The sequence below is a fragment of the Hydra viridissima genome, unplaced genomic scaffold (genome assembly GCF_058129835.1).
Source record: "Hydra viridissima isolate aposymbiotic clone 2 unplaced genomic scaffold, HvirCarnegie_v1 scaffold_2, whole genome shotgun sequence".
Taxonomy (NCBI): Eukaryota; Metazoa; Cnidaria; class Hydrozoa; order Anthoathecata; family Hydridae; genus Hydra; species Hydra viridissima.
The window spans coordinates 16,356,479-16,377,177 of record NW_028324301.1 but is presented as its reverse complement, the minus strand read 5'-3'; the positions used below and the strand labels follow the sequence as shown (position 1 = coordinate 16,377,177).

The following is a 20,699-nucleotide window of genomic DNA, read 5'->3' as shown; positions in this document are numbered from 1 at the left end:
ATTCAAAAATATTAGAATTTATACTAAATGTGGAGCAGTGTGTAGCTTTTTAAATTTACCATATTGATATTGAGCTGCTTTTGTTAAAATCCAACAGGTCAGAAATAGGAACTAAAAATAAAGAGAGATTCTCTACAATATATACAATAAAAAAAAATATTATTTTCAATATTTAGCGCATGCTTAAAAAAACTTTTTGCTATACTTTGAACCCCCATATCACCAGGGTAACTTACTCCTCCATAGTCCTCCTCATAAATAAAAAACCGCGAAAATATGAGGTTTTAAGGCTGGTTTCTACAATGATATGTTTGGCTATTGACTTTATTGACTATTTATATATGATTTATCTAACTCACGCATCCGCAGTGAAGCTAATTTTTTGCCAGCCCAGGTTTGTTTTCTCAGTCTGAAATGACGCAACGAGAAATCAAAGCAAAGCAAAAATGAATTATTGTCAGTTTAAATAAAACGGCTACCAACATTAAAAACTTTAAAAACTTGCTTCACTTTTTCTTACGGAATTTTTGTGAAATTAGACATCTAGTTAATATACATCATTGGGTTTCAAACTATTGTAAATAGCCATGAATTTTATTGTTCATCCTAATGGAAACTTATAATTGCATCGATCACACCTTACCACAAAGGATAACAAATTTGTTGTACAACCCGAAAGATGTTGCTTAAGCTTGGTTTCGAATAGTTGTAGAAATATCGTACAACAATCGTGCAACATTCGTTTGATTTGTTGTGCGGTAAATTGTTGTGCAACGCAATGTTTCCATTAGATTCAATTAGCGCAAAAGTCTTTCAAAAAAAACAGTGTAAACAAACAAAAAATGGCCGTCATAAAAAAAAATATCACTCTAAATTATCGACTTTTTGTTACACTTTTAATTTTAAGACGCCAAAAAAGCGTAAAGAAAAGAAAGCATATGTTTTGGGTCAGAGAACTATTTAAAAAACTCGTTAAGCAAGGTGCGTTTAGTTCTTTGGTGCAAAAAATGATGCTATTTGATAGGGAATTTTTTTAAACGATACTCAAGAATGTCTCCTGACAGACTTGAACACCTTTTGTCATTAATCGGATTTTCAAATTTGTCTTAATGTATTCAATGTGTTAAAATGAGGCGGTTGTACTACTGTGCAAAAGGGGAGTGGAGTTTGTATGATTCACAGTCAGATGGGAAAAATATTGTCAAGTTCATAAAGAAAGCAATGACTCATTAGTGTCTCAGGGAAGGTTAAAATAATTCCTCACAATGGCGATATTTTGTAAACTTTATTGTTATACAACAGTTATTGTGTGGTTTCCATTAAAAAATAACTGCGCGTTTTGCACAAAAAACAAAAAACTGTTGCAGAAATAGATTTTTTTTAAACCTCACAACCGCAGTTGTACAACATAAAATTTGTTGTACAACCGACGTTAAGTTGTGCAACTTACACTAGAAAATGTTTCCATTATAAAACAAAGTTGTTGTGCAACTGTTGTACGACATTCCTACAACTATTGGAAACCAAGCTTTAACATTTTTCGGATTTATTACCGATAAAAACCTGTCTGGCGACGTTCTTAGATACCATCGAAAAAAACTTTCTGCTATTTGTTTTTAAGTCGAAAATAATTGTGTTAAAAGCATCAAAATGATCTGTTTTTAAATATCTCTTTAATTTAAAATCGATGCTTTTTGTTATATTTCGTTTTCTTGTCTTTTTTTCTTTTAATTTTAAACACAATTCATAAAAAAAATTGACAGTTAAAAATACATGTATTTTTTTAATGAAATGCGTTCATTATTTCAGTTAAATTTATTACCAAAATGAATTTGAAACTTTTTAAAATGGTGTTTTAAATGGGAACCCATTTCAGGTCTGTCTGGTGTTGTAAGATTGTTGTACGATGGTTTTATAGCTATTGGTTAGCTTAAAGTCACACTTTAAATGGACAAACAAAATGGCTTGTTTTAAACCAAAAATTTATATTCTTATTGTTCGCAAAATGTTTGATAGTATTTTGTCTATAGATATATTTTAAAACTCTGCTCACAAATTCGCAACAACGAAAGGTTTCGACATGGTTAAATTCAAGTTATATATCGCCTTCAAAAGTACCATCAATAATTATACCACATCTAAATTCAGATTCTCTCTCTTTATCTTATTAAGTGTATGTTTTTGCGCTGGACGGTTTTCTTTTGTCTTTTCCTGTGATAACTGAACTTTGACCTGTATTATATTCCAGATAATACTAGAAAAAAAACAAACACTGTTGCCCTTGCTTTTCCGTAAAATTATCTAATCATTTTTTTTGGCACAAGAAATTCTAGATATAATTAACCATTTATCCCTTTAGTTATTGTTTTTCCGAAGTTCTACAGCGCTTTTACAATCAATTTTAAATAAATTCAACAACGTACTAAAAAACTATGTATCAAGTTGCAGATGTATCACTAAGTTGTATCTATGATAAAAACAAGGTAGGATGTTGGATGAATCTGGTTCAGCATTCCAATAATAAAGCTCGAGCCAGCAAAACCACTACGATTCAGGCACTGTCGTGAGTATGTGATATATAGTTTAACGTTTTGTGAGATGAATATTTTAAACAAATAGGATAGGAACAAGACAATATTTCTGGTGAATAGGTGTAATATGCCACTTTTCAAAATCATTAGATATAATTTATGGCATTACTTTCTTAAGAGTTAGCAGAAGTTGTAATTTAGCAATTTTAAAAAAAGTAAATACTTCGTTTGTATATTTATGAAATCGGCAAAAATTAAAAATTATTATCTTACGTTTAAGGTGATGACACTTTTCATTTTTTTCATGAATTACCAAAAACCTTTTTGCAAGTCTTTAATGGAATTTCAAAGCTTATATCAAAGTTTAAAAAAAATCCAAACTCTGTTTAGTAGGCGGTTAAACTTTTAATGATACTAAAAATAGCATTAAAAATTTTTTATATAAATTCATAAATAATGAAAAATATTTTAGTTTGAATGACTAGTATAGAGATCATGGAATTTTTAATAGAAAAAGACGTCGCAATCAGTTATAAATTGTTGGCTGCTATGAAACTTTTGGAGAAAACAGGTTTATTTTTTTTAATGAATAAATAATTTTTTTTCTATAAATACTTTTAAAATACTATTTTGTATAAATTTGTTAAAAGATGAAAATAACATTTTCTAATAAAAGCAAGGTTAGGTAATCTAATACAGAAGGTAAATACCGATCCCAGGCTTTTCATTCTAAAACTATCGTCCACCGTTAACTAAGAAAACTTCGCTGAATTAATTTCATGTTTAACTGTATATTTAAGAGTGATAGTTATAAATCTTATATTATATTCTCACCTTTTTATTAAAGTAGAAATAAATTTTCCGCATAAATAAAGAGACCGTGTTGTTGTTCAATGACAAATGAACAATTTAAACACTGAGCTGAATCATCGAAGCAAAGAAAGCTTCGATGATTTCGTTCAGTTTTTAAACTGATATAGGATATATCATTAATTGAAATCATTTTAGAATGGTAGGTGGTTTAAGATTGTCCCTAAACTTACGTAGTTTTTATCGTCATTGTGACCCAAAATTGAGTGGTAGTGGTAAAAAGTTAACACAAGATCAAACTTGTGCTGCGTTGGAAAAAAATGGTTCATTTTAAATAAAACGTCTCTACAAAAAAATCACATCTATCAAGTGCATCTAGATAGAAAGAAGGTTTTGGACTTTGAAAATACACTAACTCCTAAATTAGCCGCCATTTTTACTCAAGAACCATAAAACTAAGTAGTGTTAAAAGTTATTCAATGAGTTAAAATCAAAATCATGACAAAGCAGTATCGAAAATCATTTTGCAAAAATTTCATCATTCACGTTTATCAAAAGAGGATATTAAATCGTAAAAAGAAAATTTTAAGTTATGGAACCAATTTAGACTGGAAAGCCATGTTAAAAGTCTGAACAACAATTTCTCGGTGGGTTGAACATATATTGAAGAGGCGTTATAAATGAAGATAATAATTCATTTGTAACATTAAAAATTTATTTTATATAGGCATGATATTTAACACGTTGCACTAAATTGTTGACCCAATTACAAGCTGCGATTTGATAGAAATTAATTAGAATATAAAAATAGAATGTAATAAGTAATGATCAAATACAGGGATTATTTAGATAGTAATACACTCAACCATCTCCATTCCCAGTTGGCAAAGTTACTTATTTTCTCATCCACTTTTTCACATTTATTCAACGCTAGTTTCCATGTTACGCTCCTTAGCACAAACTTATATTTTGATATTTTCAAAAAATCTTTTCTATAAGTTATCATTTACATTTATTTTAATAAAATTTCTTTTTCTATACTTTTGTTAACAAATCCACTTTTTGGGGTTTTTATGACATTTTTGATGCACTTTATTGCATGTCTTCTTTAGCGGATGACTAACGCCGTAAATGCCTCGGGACAAAATGAAAACCCTTATGAAAACCCTTTCTATTTACAGTGTATGTAATGCTGGCATTCTAACTAATATTTTTCTGTTCCTTGATCCAATAATTCGTTTGAGATGAAATAAACTGCTGGTAGTAGTTAATACTCAAACTGATGTTGAGTCAGCATCTTTTTGAGTATAGATTACTGCCCTATAAAAAATAAAAGAAACAAGAAGTCTATATCGAGGCAAACTTATAGACTAGTACACAGTTGGAAAAAAACTGAAGTTGCTGAGATACCATTTCGAGCACACATACGCACTTCAAGATCAACTGTGCAACAGGGACTGACATATGAGGTGGTGAGAGTCAAAGTGGTATATCGTGAGGTGGTGAGAGTCAAAGTGGTATAACTCCATTTAAACGTTAATTTTATTATTACCTGCAAAAAACATTAACAGTTTAAATAGTTTCAATAAATAAAACAGTCTTTTATTAACATCATCCATTATTTTCAAAATCTCTAACATTAAACCTGATTTTTTTGCACTTAATGGGATAAAACGCTCTGCCCTAAAAAGTTGTAGTGAAGTGAGTTATACCATTTTGACTCTCACCACCTCATGTCAGTCCTTATTGTACAATTTCAGTGTAGTATATGTATTATCATAACGGATGATATTTTTCGGACATACACTTTTGGAAAAACCTCATGAGTGGAAAGCAGCCTTAAGCTTGGTTTCCAATAGTTATAGGAATGTCGTACAACAGTTGCACAACAACTTTGTTTTATAATGGAAACATTTTCTAGTGTAAGTTGCACAACTTAACGTCGATTGTACAACAAATTTTATGTTGTACAACTGCGGTTGTGAGGTTTAAAAAAAATCTATTTCTGCAACAGTTTTTTGTTTTTTGTGCAAAACGCGCAGTTATTTTTTAATGGAAACCACACAATAACTGTTGTATAACAATAAAGTTTACAAAATATCACTACTATGAATTGCGGATTCTGGCTCATTGATACTTTTCCATACTTAAGGAATTCAAGATGGTGTTGTGTTTTTAAAATGTAAAAATGTTATTAGATTTCCATCTCATTGTTAATATCATGCCGGAACCTGCAAAGAAGTATAAAACTGTATCTTTTTCGTAATTTATTCTAGACCAAAGAGTTTATCATAATCCATAAATGTAAAGCACGGTTTTAGTTTGTAGTGTCCAATGGCTAGGGTATGAATGCCGTCTTGTAAGATGTGTCTTTTATCATCGTTAGCGCTGAGAGCGACTTTGTTGATTTCTTCAGTGTAAATGTTATGTTCATGTGATCGGAAGACGTTCATGGTTGCAAGCTTTTCCATCTTATTCATTAAGCAGTCTTTATAATCTTGATGAGTGATGTGTTTATCAACAACTTTCTTTTTAACCCCTTTGCATCTTTTCTCTTTTTTTTCATTAAAGAGCTTATAGGAGTATAGCTTAGGACGAAGTCCAACAAACTCTATGATTATCATACCTCCAGCCTCGTCTTTGAACATGCCGATAATCTTATTATTTAAGCCAACTAGAAAGCCAACGTTTTCAATAGCAGGATGGTCTTTAGGAAAGTTGCTCGTGTCAAATTTGGTTTCAAGATCGTTGGCAATGTCTTGATAAAAATCATCCGTTTCGATTTCGTAAAAGAGTGAGTCAGTATCGGTCATGAGTAATTTCGCGCGATCTCCGTATTTAGGTTTGATGTATCCGTAATGGAAATCAAACATCAAAGTTTTGCTCAAATCGAGGATGCTCATTCCCAAGTAAACAGGCTTGTTGTAAAAGAGTTTTGTTCTTTTCATGTGAACCGCAGCAAGGTTTTCATCAAAAATGGTACTTCTATCATAATTAGGTTTTCTTGACAATTTTAGAACTTCTTTTCTTGTGGTGACAAGTTTAATATCAACATGTTTTAGAATATTCTCCATGGTTTTTCCAAAGACAGAGTTGTTCATAAGCTTGAAGAATTCTTTTTCAAACTCGTTTTTAGCTTTTGCTCTTAATGCGGTGTTGAGATCGATGTATTGTTTCATAAAAGGTTCTTCTTCAAAGGTGATACCACGATGAATTTTGGTAACGATCAATCCAAGTCGTTCATATAGTTTTAGGCTTTCATTGTGAATAGTATATTTTTCCTTGTTGTTTAAATTAGGAACGAGCTTGTCTACTTTTCCAATGGTTAGTCTTTCAGGAGCCAAAGGATAGTCGTTGTGTAAATCGTGAAGCTCTTCAGGATAGGTTAAATCGACTTCGAGAATACAAGGCATGGATTTCCAATTTAAAAGTTCATCCTCAGCCATCCATCTGAATCCTCTAACAGGAAGAGGTTTGCACATAGCCCATCCATATAAATTATTAGCGTCTAAATACTGAATGAATTTCGAAGGTTGTGAAGGATCATAATCACTCATGTATTTGTTATTGGCAGTTCCATATCGGTTTGAGATCATGCAAATTCCACCGCGTATCCCTCTTTGAACCATGAGAAGCATATCAATATCAGACAGAAGCTCTAACTGAATTCCAGTTAGTTTCAACATGGCATCCCAAGCCAAACCAGGAGAGGTGTAATACCAAGCAGGGTCAAGCTTGTAATAGTTACGACACACGTCTCTGAAATTTTCAAAGATATCGGCAAGTATCAGCACGTCAGACATGTTGTACAGCTCGTGATAGTTTTTAAACGTTTCACATTCAAATACATTCCAAACGTTTTTTGCATGCGCATAGTCTTCACAGCTTATTTCCTCATCATTCAGTTTGGAATAGAATGCTTCAATAGGAGGTAATTGCGTTTCGGAGAACTTTTCAATCGAGTCCACCCATTCGTAAGGGTAAACGCCTTTTTTTCTTAATAAATCAAACTTTTCTCCAGAGTAATATTGAGCAACGTTTTTGCATTGGTCGTTGTTTAGATTTTTAGCTAGATCTTCTAACTTGAAACCCATGAACCTGTAGCTGTCAATAAACCTTAGCTCTTTCCATATTTCCTGAAGTTTACCCTTCTTATTAATAAATTCTCTCACTTTGATTTGTTTAGAGAAGCTGATATATTTTTCTTCATTGTTGGGTATGCAATTGAGCTTTCCACCTAATTTCTTGATGAACAAATGGCTGTCATAGCCAGACAAATTATGTAAAATGATAGGTATGAATTTTGGAAGTTTATAATCCAAGTTGCATTTGTTATGAGCAGCTCCTCGATACTTTCCAGTCAAATGACAGTGGTCTAAGACTTTATCACCGTTAAGGTCTTTTTCGCAAATATGACATAGAGTTGCAACCTTAAAATTCTTTTCATCCTCATCAGTCATGACTTTCTTTTTTATTAAATCAATCTTGTCGAAAATCTTTATAAGATCTGATTCAAGCATGGTTATAAACTTTTGAGCTACGTCATCGTCATCGCTTTCAGCTGTGTACATGACTGGTTTTCCTTTGTAAAGGCTATCGTCGAAGCATTTGATGTAATAGCAGAAGGAGCTTGGAACGTGCTTTTGGTATTTTTTAGTATGAGACTCACCATGTTGCTTAATGTCATCGAAGGGTTGGATAAAACTTTCAAAGTCTGCATATACAACGTATGGAACTTTCATACCCTTTTGATAGTTTTTAAACTGAACGGTCGTCCCTTCTTTAGGAAGTTCAATTCTTACTGAGGTGTTATCATAACAATAAGGTTGATGATGTTGAAGCTTTTCTTCCTGGTCATAGCCTTGCAAGCAATTTCTACAATAATGTTGTTTTCTTTTACCTTTTGATGTTTGTGTAGACAATAACCGACTCAAACTTTTAATCACGCAATAATGGTCAGTGTCTTCGTTTGAAATAAACAACAAATCAACACAGTTATTTCGATCAGCAAATTCAGATACTCGCAAAGGGTAAGGTTTTTTATTTTCATACCCAAAGACGTTAATGCTAATAGTTGGATTATTCTTTTCAAACTTGTTGATTTTATTAAGCTTGACGGGAAATTTTATTCCATCCCAATTCAGCTCTTCTGATTTTTTAATCAAGTCTTCATCGATTCTTTTGTTGTTTTTATTTTTCAGATTCAACGCTCGAGCGACTGACCATTTAAAGCATTGATCGTCCTCGTTTTCCATGTTGATGATCGCCTTTTTGTCTTTCAGCTCTTTAGACAGTTCAATATAGGAGGAACCGCTAAGAGGTTCATAATCAGTAAAGTTAATATCCATCCTTAAAATCTTAGATATAGTGCAATTAGATCCTAAAGCATTGTATTTAACACTACTTTCCAATACTTTTTCTTCCATTTCACCCATGAGCTCTCTTACATTTGTAGCTGCTAGAACAATCTCTGATCTTGATGAAAAGCTTGTTTCCCGAGTCACTTCTTCACCAGTCATGATGCTTACAGATTTCATTTTGCATGTTAAAATAATTCTTACTCTGGTGTTTCTTTCCCCTTCCATGGTTTGAATGGCAGACTCTCTTACCAAATTAAAAAAGGTTGCAAGGTCGTTATATCGAGAAGAAGGTCTATAAGAAAATTGTCTCACAGAACTCTCCGCTGAATGTTCAGTCATTTTAAACTTTACTGTAAATGGTTTTGGCACAGGCTGTTTATACTCTGTTTTTAATACAAGTGATTTGATAGACTGTATCTTTTTATCGATTTGTTCTACCGTTTTGCTTACATTCTTCTTAACCACTTCAGGAACGTAGGGTTCTACCCATTCTTTAATATCATTAAACTTAGTTTTAACATAGGACGCCACACTTTTTGCAACTGTCTTCAGACTTGATAAACCAGGTCTTGGAGCAGGAACCGGTCTAGGTGTAATAACGTTTGTTGAATCGATAACTGGTGTGTTAAGAATAGAGGGTTCATCTCTTGTTACCTGATTTTGCAAGAGAGTAGAAGGTTCGAATGAAATCAAGTCGTCAGACCTTGGTCTTGGAGCAGGTACAGGTCTTTCAGAACCAACAGCAAACCTTACTTTTGTTGGCTTTATTGAAACTTTTGCCGGTTTTATTGAAACTTTTACAGCTGGTCTAACAAACCTCACCACGGTAGCATTAACAGGCAAAGGTCTTGCCTCAGTCGTTCGTCTACGAAAAGAAGCAGGAGCAGAGACAACTCTAGGAGGCTGTAAAGTCATTATAAGTTCCTCCTTTCTCATTTTAGAATATCCTTTTATCTTTCGCTCTTTAGCAATCTCTTTTAATTCTTTCACAGTTTTACTTTCCATTTTTATCACGGAAAGATTTTTGTTTAAGTCACTTTCAATTTTTCGCTCTTTGGCGAAAGTTTCTGTCTTTCCCTTTTTAGCATCAGTTTTATCACCCATTTTATTAATGGAAAGAAAATTTTTTTCGATGCATTCAAGTTTTCGCTCTTTATCAATTAATTCCGGTTTTGAAGAATAGATACTCATTTTTATTTTACTAAGATTTTCTTTAAGTCAATTCAATTTTTTTTAAATCTTGGTACACTTTCAGCATATTTTCTTCTTCGAAAAGTTTTTACCGTTTTTTAATTCTCCCGCGAAAAGAATTAAAAACTTATTTGGAAAGACGTGAATACATATTTTTAATCTCTCTAATATGTTCAGTGATTTTACGACAATTATTACGTCCGCTAGCATTTAGTTTCCAATTTGTTCCTATCAGGAATTTATTACGTAGATCAATGTCTTCTTTTATATTTCTGATCACTTCTTCAAAAGGTGCTACTTCAACCATTTCTTTGAAAATGATTCGATGTTCCTTTGGAAGTTTTCTTACGTTTTTTAGAAATTTAAGCAAACTTTTTGATTTAGTCGTATCAGAAGTTGACACAAAGCTATCATCAAGGGCATTTAAAAGATCATCCTTTTGCATGCTTTCCATCTTTTTATTTATGCCAAGAATTTTATTTAAGTCAATTTTTTAACATGTTTAAAGTTAAAAAATCAATTTTGCTGCTTTTTACGTTTTTCAAGCTTTTCAGAATTTAAAAATTCAATCTTGATTCCATTATCCACCTTTCCATCTCGACGCTCTAAATATCTCCATCCACGTCCAGTTCCTGCCATCGCTTTGTAAAGAGACTTGTATTCAGTCACCTCACCCGTTTCAATGTTGGTTATTCTCACAGTGATGGGTTTTTTCTTAACAAAACTAAGCCATTCCCATTTTGGATCAACAGGTTTTTTTTCTTTTGGAGGAGGCTTTATTTTTTTTTCTTTTGCTCTTTCCAAAATCTCATCTTTACTGATCAAATTATTTTCAACCGCAAGCATCATCAACGTTATTAAATCATCTGCTGTTTTACTAACGCCGTTTTCATTCAACAAATTTTTCAAATACGATGTTGTATATCTCATTTTTATTATACCAAGTTTTTTTTTAAGTCAATTCAATTTTTCCTGAAAAGACATCTTAATAAACAGCAGTCATGTTGGTTCCATCTGAAACAAATTTAAGCAGTTTGTCAGAAATAACCACTGCAAAAATAACGGTATTTGCAATAGTTGAAGTTCGAAATTTAAGGTTTACCACTAATTCAGCTGTTTCCGACGTCATTCTTTCTTTTTGCTTGCTGATATCCACAAAGAACAACGGATATAATTTTATATATTCAAGCAAGCTTAACCCAGATTGACAAACAAGTTCATTTGTACCGTAATATTTATCATCAAAAGAGAACGCATCTGAATAAGCCATAACAACTCTCTTTTCTCCAAAATTCAAGTCGTAATTGTTATTTGGATACTTTATTCCATTAACAGTCACGTAAAAATTGCTAACATCACAATGGTCGAATAGTGACGGATTAACTGTTTGACTGGAATTTCTGTTTGTCTGAAGTCCGAACAAGATAAATCTTGGAATGCTTTTGTCAGTAACTCTTCCAAGCGACCAGGTAAATTCTGTTTGACCGGCTGGAATAAGCTGTCTTTCACATTTGTTTGATTTATAAGCCACTTGAATGGGGATTTTTTGAGCTATTAAATTCATGAAATCAGTCTTTTTCGAAATATCTAATTCAACGCGAGGCATATAAAGTCTGAATTTTTTAAGGTTGATCATTCCTGCACTAACACTTTCCGCTCTATAAATTGCATCATCGCATTCTTTCTTTGTAAAGGTGATGGTATGTCTAAACCCATAAACAACTTTGTCATAGGTTTCGCAAAATCCAAAAATGTGTTTCAACGGAATTTTAAACGAAAAAGCTCCAACGGATGTAGTGTCTGCAAACAAGTGGTCTCGTCTAACATTGAATCCTGAATTTCCAACAAGATTTGACGTATCCATATACCACATCTGTTTTAATCCATCAGCAAACTGAAATCCATAAGGATATTTCATCAATCCAAGTATGGTGGTGGCTGGACCTGGATACATCACTCTTTCCACTTGCTCTCCCGACAAGTCATAAGTCACATCATTAAACAAATACATCAAAGCGTTGTTCACCAGTGCAATGTTGTCTTTAGCATCATAAAAGGTTCCATCGCTCTTTTTCAACACTCCTTCAATAAGAATGTAAGCCTCTGATGGTATTGTTTGAATCGATTGGCAGTCAATCTCAAAAGTAATCGTGCCTGAAGAATTTAAATCGAGATTGGTTGGAAGATACTCAAAAAAATCAACTTTTTCAATACCAATATCATACTCTGGGTTCTCAGTAACTCTTAATCGCTCAGTACTTATCATTTTTTATATAATAAAAAAAATTATTTAATTCATTTAAATGTCTCTCATTGCAAGTCATTGCAAGTTTATAACAAGTCATCGCAACAGAATGCTATCTTCATACTATTTTCATGCCCTGTCCTATTTTCACCAGATCTTGAATTCGAATCGCGTTCTTTTTAGACATTTTCTTACTTTGAATAGATGAACCAGTCTTTAATTTCTCAATGGTCTTTTTACCTTTATCAATAGCCACATCTCTAGCAGTGGAAATGGCTGAAAGGGCTAACTCTGTCCCAGCAGATTTTGCAGCTGTAATCGCTTCTTGTCCAATTTTACTTGTTGCGGCATTTTTAAGCAAATTCACTGTTGCTTTTGACACACTTGACGCAGCTGCTCTTTTTATGAAATTTTTAATCATGTCTACAATACCACCTCCACCAACAACGTTCTTTTTCACATATCTTCTTTTGTTCACAATGAGCATTTTTTTAAATAAAACAATTTTTTTAAATAATTTTATCAATAGCCCTCATTAACGATTTATATTCCTCTTTATTAATCTCTCCTTGTCTCAACAGCTCATCGCAAATAGCAACAGCCACATTTCTTGACTCTTTATTCCCAGCATGCCATGCAGCAATACTCAATTCAAGCTTTTCCACCAACGCATTAGGATCACTTGGAAGAATAATAACACCACGACCTTTTATACCCTTTTCAATACGCATCATTTTTTCCCAAATAGGAGCAATAAGTTGCTGATACTTTGGTCTTCTTGATGATTTCGGTTTATGCGGTTGCGAATCAGATCTTATAGCATCACTGTCCATTAAAATTTTTTCATAATTTTGCAAATCTTCATCGGTATAGCTCTTTGGTATTGTTAATTCAGTCATCAGTTCCCAAAGACCTTTTGTTCCTTCATACCTTTCACCACCAACAATGATATCATTTCCATCTATTTCAACCTCCATTTTTCCAATGCACCTTTTATCTCCAACTTTGTTCACTTCGAAAGGTCTTTTCTTTTTTTGATCGACTGACAGGCTTTTGATCATCTTTTCATTGCTCTCGATGATCGGCTTGTAAAGCTTGCTCACATCAGCTTGAAAATTCGTATCTGAAATGTTGTCATTCACGCTGTTCTGATAAATCCTCTTTCGTCTGTCATTAATTTCTTTCACAATTTCATCCCTTTTATTCAGGTCTTGTATTTTAAAGAAAAACATCTTTTTAAAATACGTGGAAAAAATACATAAATTGGTTTTTACGACTACGTTGATCCTTTCTTAAAATACGTGGAAAAATACATAAATTGGTTTTTACGACTACGTTGATCCTTTCTTAAACAAATTGTTAAACGTTTGAATCGCGTCTTCTCGTCCTTTTTGGATCAAGTTTTCTTTAGTAACTTCATCTATTCCCTTTTTGGTTTTGGTTCGTATTTCCTCCATCAAGGATTTAAATTTTTGAAGCTCATCAAGAATCAATTGAAACTCTGAATCGTTTATTTTTCCATCCATCAACGCTTTGGAAATGCGCTCGCTAATCGTATTCAATTTTGACTCTGCCAATACTTTGATCTTTTCATGCTTCTCCGCTTTTAATGTTAGTTTTTTGTTGACTTGTCCTCCTACAATGGATAAAAACCCCATTCCAATAGCTACACCTTCACACGCAATTGCTACAGGACTGGCAATAATCGTAGACAAAAGCCCTATTCCAGTCGCACCTAATGCAATGCATAAGACTTGCATCGTATTATCCACATTCGAAATGATTCTGAAAGCGCGATGGTACTTTTTGCTTAGATGAACTCGCTTTGCTTTTTCACTCTCTATCTCTTTCTGAATCTCGCTTATTTTCTGAAGCCTATAAACATGTCCTCCTTCATCTACAGGAGCTGATGGAAGAACTGGATAAAGTTTTTCATTCAATATTTCCATTTTTTATTAATAAAAAAAACTATTTTAAATCAATATAGTTAATCTTGCAAAGTTTTTCTCCTTTTTTAACAATCACATCCTGTTTGCTGTTACTATTCACGTCTATAATAACATCATCTACAGACTCTGAAATAATAACTTCGTTTTTTCTATAATTCAATTGATCAGTAATTTTATTCATTAATGTTATCACTGCAACACCTTTCTCCAAATTCAACCCAATGGATAAAGCTATCATTGTATGTGAGAGAGCAGCAAATTTAATGTCTTTCTGAGCAAAAATCTCATATTGTTCATTAACGTTGAAATAAGGTGGATGATCTAACATTTTCGTAGATATAATAATGTTGTTTGGTCTTCTTTCCTCCAACTCTCTAACCCTCTCTTCCAAAATTTTTAATTGCAAATCCAAACTATGAACTTCTGCTGAGGCAGCATTTCTAAAAAACTTGTGAGGAGCATGCATTTTACATGTTAAAAATAAATTTTTAGATCATTTTTGCAAACTTAACAATTCATTATTATCTACCCATGAATTAAACGAGTCTGGATATCCCAGCCATTTGACTAACGACTTGCTCTTGGTTTTGCGAATGATTTTTTCAATTCTGAATATGTCTTGATGCGTCTTTTGCATCTCCTGCTCGTAAAAGGTGCCTTGAATTTTTTCACCGTTAGCGTCAGAGATTTTATACGTGGGCGGATTCGTATACTGAACTTTTGACACGGTAAAAACCTCTTCAGTCCATCTCGGCGTATACCCTTTTTCAAAATGAGACTTCTTTTTTACGATCCTCACTTGATCGCCCATGGAAAATTTTGGTTTTGCTGGTAATGTTTGATCCTTTCCATACAGACTCCACCATACCCTACCTTTATTCTTTTCATCGCTAGCTTCAACTGGTGTCATTTTAATGGAAGAGTGTTTGGTGTTGTTGTAATTTTTCACCATCTCATCTAATACGTCAATGTATTTATTGGTGTTGTTAGCTGAAAAATATTTAAACATTCTCTCTTTCATCGTTCTATTCCATCGTTCAACAACAGAACTTTTTTCTTCATTTTCAGTGGAGTATAATTGCACACCTAGAGCTTGTACATGCTTGTTGTAAAACTCTTTTCCTTTATCCACCCACAATTTAATACATTTTCTTTCTGTGAAAATCTTTTTCATCGCTTCAGCCACTTCAAGACCTGTTTTGCTTTTTAACGGAACGATCCATCCATACTTGGAGAACACGTCGATCACCATGAGTAAATATTTTACGCCGTTGTTGAATTTTGAAAACGATTGCATGTCCACCAAATCAGCAGCCCATATCTCATCAATGCCGTTCACAGTTACTTTTCTTTTTTTAAAATGATGAATCACCGGTTTATGAAGCTCCTCTGCAAGTTGATCCGTTCATTTCAAATCACTCACACCTAATCCGAATTTGGCTTTGGCTTTGATGATAGGCTCGATGATTTTTCGCTCGCTTATTTCTCTCTGAGTGGGATTTTGTATAGAATCCATTTCTTCAAGCATCATTCGATCTGCTAAATTTCTGTTTTGCTTGTCGTTAAAATACTTGTAAGCTAAATCGTGGTGATATGCAGCATTGTCCACTCTATCCACCGGTTTGCTCCACTCTTGATACATGTCTGTGGAAGTGAGTCTTTTGTCTAAATTGGTACCAGGCCCTGCAAAGTTCATCCCTGGAACGTGCATTTCTCCTGGAAACTTTGCCCATGGAAGCTTTATTTTTTTTGAAAAATTGTTGATCGATTCCACCAAGTCTCCTCCGCTAAGCGCATGCGCAGAAACAAATTTGCATTTAGTCGTTCCGCAGATGACGCAAGTTCCTTTAAGCATAGGTCTGTTGTTTTTTGTGATCTCGTTTTTCAAGTGAATGGTCTCAGTCTCTCTTCTACACTTAACGCAATACATTTTAACATATATAAAAACTTTTTTAATATAAAAAATATGGAAGTGATGAAATTGTCGTGTAAAATTGGAAAAACCAAAAGAAACAACAGCAAGCTTTTACCAAGAAGCATTCGAGGAATCATTGTTGGAAAGTCTGGATACGGAAAAACAACGTTGCTACTCAATTTACTTTTAAGACCTGGATGGCTAGACTACAATCATTTGCAAGTGTTTGGAAAATCTCTTTTCCAACCCGAATACAAAATACTCAAAAGATCATTCGAAAATAAACTTCCTAAAAAGGATATTGTTGATTTGTTAACGGATGATGTACAAGACGAAATGGAAAAATTGAATTTAATCCATGAAGATGTTATTAACGATCTTTCAAAAAAATATTCCGACAATGATGATATGGAATGTCAATTTTTCGAAACAGCAGACGATGTGCCAGAACCAGAAGATCTTGATTCATCCAAAAACAATTTAATGATCTTTGACGATTTGCAATTGACCAAACAAAACAAGTGTGAAAAATACTACATCCGAGGAAGACACTCTAACGTTGACTGCTTTTACCTCGCTCAAAACTATTTCGAGATTCCAAGACATACCATTAGAGAAAATGCTAACTTTATTTGTCTTTTTAAACAAGATCAAAAAAGCGTTAATCACATTTATCAAGATCACGTTTCCTGCGATATGAAAATAGAAGAATTTAAAGCCTTTTGCAATCATTGCTGGAATGAACCTCACGGATTTGCTGTCATTGATCTCTCTTCTAAAAAGAACGAGGGAAAGTACAGAAGCGGATTTGACGATTTTTTATTTTTCTAAAACAATTTAAAAAATAATTCTTATTTTAAAAATGACAGGTATAATCATCGATGTAGATGGAAAATCAAGTGTTATCACCACTGATTTTTTGGATAAAATCGTTTTTGACGAAGGAAAAAGTTATGAAATGGCTTTTCTCGGTCTTGAGACTTACAACAGCATTCCAAATGTAAACAGTAAAAACAATTCTTTCAAATACAGCATGAACAATGGAGCTCATTAGGAGAACATTATCATTCCATCAGGAAGCTATGACATTAAAGACATCAATGACTATTTGCAAAGGTCTATTTTAAACACAATAAAAACAGCTCAACGTGGAAGTTATATTATTGCAAATAAAATTAATTACTCTCCAAACAACCTTCAAATTGGAATCAATCTTAATACTTTAAAATCAACCATTAAACTTGGTTTGAATTATTTGATTGACTTTAACGTGGAGAATAGCATCTCTTCAGTTTTAGGGTTTACTAAAAGAAAATTAAATTCTAATTCCGAATACGAGTCGGATCATATCGTTAGAATTTCAAGCATTAACACCATCAGAATCGTTAACAACGTTATCGGATCATCCTATATTAATGGAACCCAACTCAATTGTATTTACTCCTTTTATCCAAATGTTAGTCCTGGCTATAAAATCATCGAGAGACCAATGCATTTGATTTATCTTCCTGTTAAACTGTTTGAAATTTCAACAATGGTTACTCGTATCATTGATCAGAATGGAGATTTGGTTGATTTTCGTGGAGAGGATATTACAATACGATATCATATTCGAGAAGTGAAATAAATAATTTTTAATACATAAAAAAATGAGTAATTATCAAAACATCAAAATTAATATCTCACAGAGTCAATCTGATAAAATTAAAAAAGCTATGCATGATAAAACCGATACAAGCATTAAGCTTTCTCATCAAGACTTGAACGGTAAACATGTTCTCGCTATCACTAATGCGCAATTGAACAAAATTAGAAAAGCGTATGAAGCTGGTAAAGGAGTCACTCTTAAATTGAGCAAAAGACAAATTGCATACAACTCAAAAATAGAAGGTGGATTTATCGGAGCTCTTCTACCGTTATTAGGTATGATAGGTAGCACTCTTGCCACAAGAGTAGTTCCTGCTCTAGCTACTGGATTGCTAGCAGGTGTAGGTTCTTCTGCTGGCTCTGCTATGGTTGATAAAATTGCTGGACGAGGTCTTTTTTACATGAGCAAAAATGGAAAAGGAATGAAGATAAAAACTTTAGGTGGAGAAGGATTGTTTATTACCCCATGGACTAAAAATGTTCACGGTGATGGACTCTTTGTTAAAAATGGAAAAGGTTATCAATCTGTTGGAGCTGGATTATTACTCGGACCTAACTCACCCTTTAATAGTATACCCTTTTTAGGTGCTATTCTATGAAAATCGCTTGTTAAAAAATTCGGATAAACTTTTTAAGAAATTAAAAAAATGATCGACTTTCAATGGATTGGCGTAGAAGGAATTGTTTTACCTAATGAGGCTTTAACTAACTTTCAATTGATAAAGGCTGCTAAACAGTTAAAATTAAAAAACTTTAGAGGTGTTTTTGTGAGGGATGAATTGCCAGAAAAGACAAGAAAAAAAGAATGTGGAATTGTGAATACAGGAGATTCAAGCACTGGTGGGTTTCATTGGGTGTGCTGGTATAAAGACGCTGACAAAAAGTATAGTTTTGATTCTTACGCTCAGCCTCCTCTTGTCGAACTTGTCGATTATTTGAAAAGTCAAGTTTATTACAACAGCGAGAGAGTTCAGTTTGGTAACACTTCTTATTGTGGTCATTTGTGTCTTTACATCTTAAAAAAATTGAATTAAGGTCTTGACTTTCAAGAAGTTATCAATACCTTGTGGTGAAATTTTTAAAGAATAAATTTTTTTAAAAATAACAAACCATGGAGAATATTCAAAAACACATCACTCATCAAGACTATTACGACTGCTTGATGAATAAGACAGAAAAGCTTACAGCCATGAACGTTATCCGATCACATGAACATAACATATACACCGAAGAAATCAACAAAGTCGCTCTCAGCGCTAACGACGACAAAAGACACATCTTACAAGACGGCATTCATACCCTTACCCTAGGACACTACAAACTAAAACCCTGCTTTACATTTATGGATTATGATAAACTCTTTGGTCTAGAATAAATTACGAAAAAGATACAGTTTTATACTTCTTTGCAGGTTCCGGCATGATATTAACAATGAGATGGAAATATAATAACATTTTTACATTTTAAAAACACAACACCATCTTGAATTCCTTAAGTATGGAAAAGTATCAATGAGCCAGAATGCACAATTCATGATTGCAGAAAATTAAAAACACGACGCCATCTTGAATTCCTTAAGTATGGAAAAGTATCAATGAGCCAGAATCCGCAATTCATAGTTTTAACCTTCCCTGAGACACTAATGAGTCATTGCTTTCTTTATGAACTTGACAATATTTTTCCCATCTGACTGTGAATCATACAAACTCCACTCCCCTTTTGCACAGTAGTACAACCGCCTCATTTTAACACATTGAATACATTAAGACAAATTTGAAAATCCGATTAATGACAAAAGGTGTTCAAGTCTGTCAGGAGACATTCTTGAGTATCGTTTAAAAAAATTCCCTATCAAATAGCATCATTTTTTGCACCAAAGAACTAAACGCACCTTGCTTAACGAGTTTTTTAAATAGTTCTCTGACCCAAAACATATGCTTTCTTTTCTTTACGCTTTTTTGGCGTCTTAAAATTAAAAGTGTAACAAAAAGTCGATAATTTAGAGTGATATTTTTTTTTATGACGGCCATTTTTTGTTTGTTTACACTGTTTTTTTTGAAAGACTTTTGCGCTAATTGAATCTAATGGAAACATTGCGTTGCACAACAATTTACCGCACAACAAATCAAACGAATGTTGCACGATTGTTGTACGATATTTCTACAACTATTCGAAACCAAGCTTTAAGTAAAACAAAAAACTCTCTAAAAATCCAGGGGCAACGCGCATACACTTTAATGAGCAAGCTATATTTCCATTATATACCATATAAATATCATATTTTTTTAGCATAAATACAAGTACTTTTTTGTATATATATATATATATATATATATATATATATATATATATATATATATATATATATATATATATATATATATATATATATATATATATATATATATTATAGCTTTATCATAACCTACTTTAAAAATCACGAAGTTAAATTAAAAAATAATTTGAGATGAGAAAATTTCACCTCAGACACTATAAAGAAGTAATAGCTACCACCATTTAATTGCTTTAACAATACCAGCACTTGTAAACCCCCCTCCCCCTTTAAACTTTTCTAATGGATTCTATATTTATCACTCATCGAAGACAACCTGTTCGCTTCAACAATTCCGAGCCATTCGACTTTTCTTTTGTACTTCTTTTTTAGTCCGGTCAGTACTACGTACTCTTGTTCATGTGTTTTAGTCATCTCTTCAACCGTACCGCAGAATTGTTCTCGGAACGCAGAGATTGTACTTGCTAAATTTTCAATATCTTCGCTGACGGTTGCTAAGAAGATATCCAAACTTAATTTTAAAAACTAAGTAAATTATTACAGCAAACTTAACTAAATAAAATATTTTAAATGCACGTTGAAATACAAAACGAAATAGCAAACAAACAAAAAAAAAATTAAAACACTCCGAAATAGACACTCATACACTCTCGTGTCAGCTCCCCATGCTTTACGTAGGTTGAGGCGTTGAAATTAAGGTTTTAAAAAAATTTTTTAAAAGCATTTGTACCGAAAAATAGTTTGATGAAGCGTAAATA

The 20,699-nt window shown here is 32.9% G+C and overlaps 1 protein-coding gene across 1 annotated transcript in view; it reads right to left on the bottom strand.

Moving 5' to 3' along the window:
* Positions 1-20,699, bottom strand: part of LOC145195994 (uncharacterized) — a 247,611-nt gene that overhangs the window by 182,816 nt on the left and 44,096 nt on the right. Inside the window, exons 52-56 of the mRNA XM_090078096.1 lie at positions 20,224-20,435; positions 9,235-9,463; positions 8,951-9,084; positions 4,735-4,893; positions 60-111 (exon numbers count right to left, since the gene is read on the bottom strand). Coding sequence (XP_089934222.1) covers positions 60-111; positions 4,735-4,893; positions 8,951-9,084; positions 9,235-9,463; positions 20,224-20,435 — 786 coding nt within the window. The remainder of the gene's footprint in view (positions 1-59; positions 112-4,734; positions 4,894-8,950; positions 9,085-9,234; positions 9,464-20,223; positions 20,436-20,699) is intronic.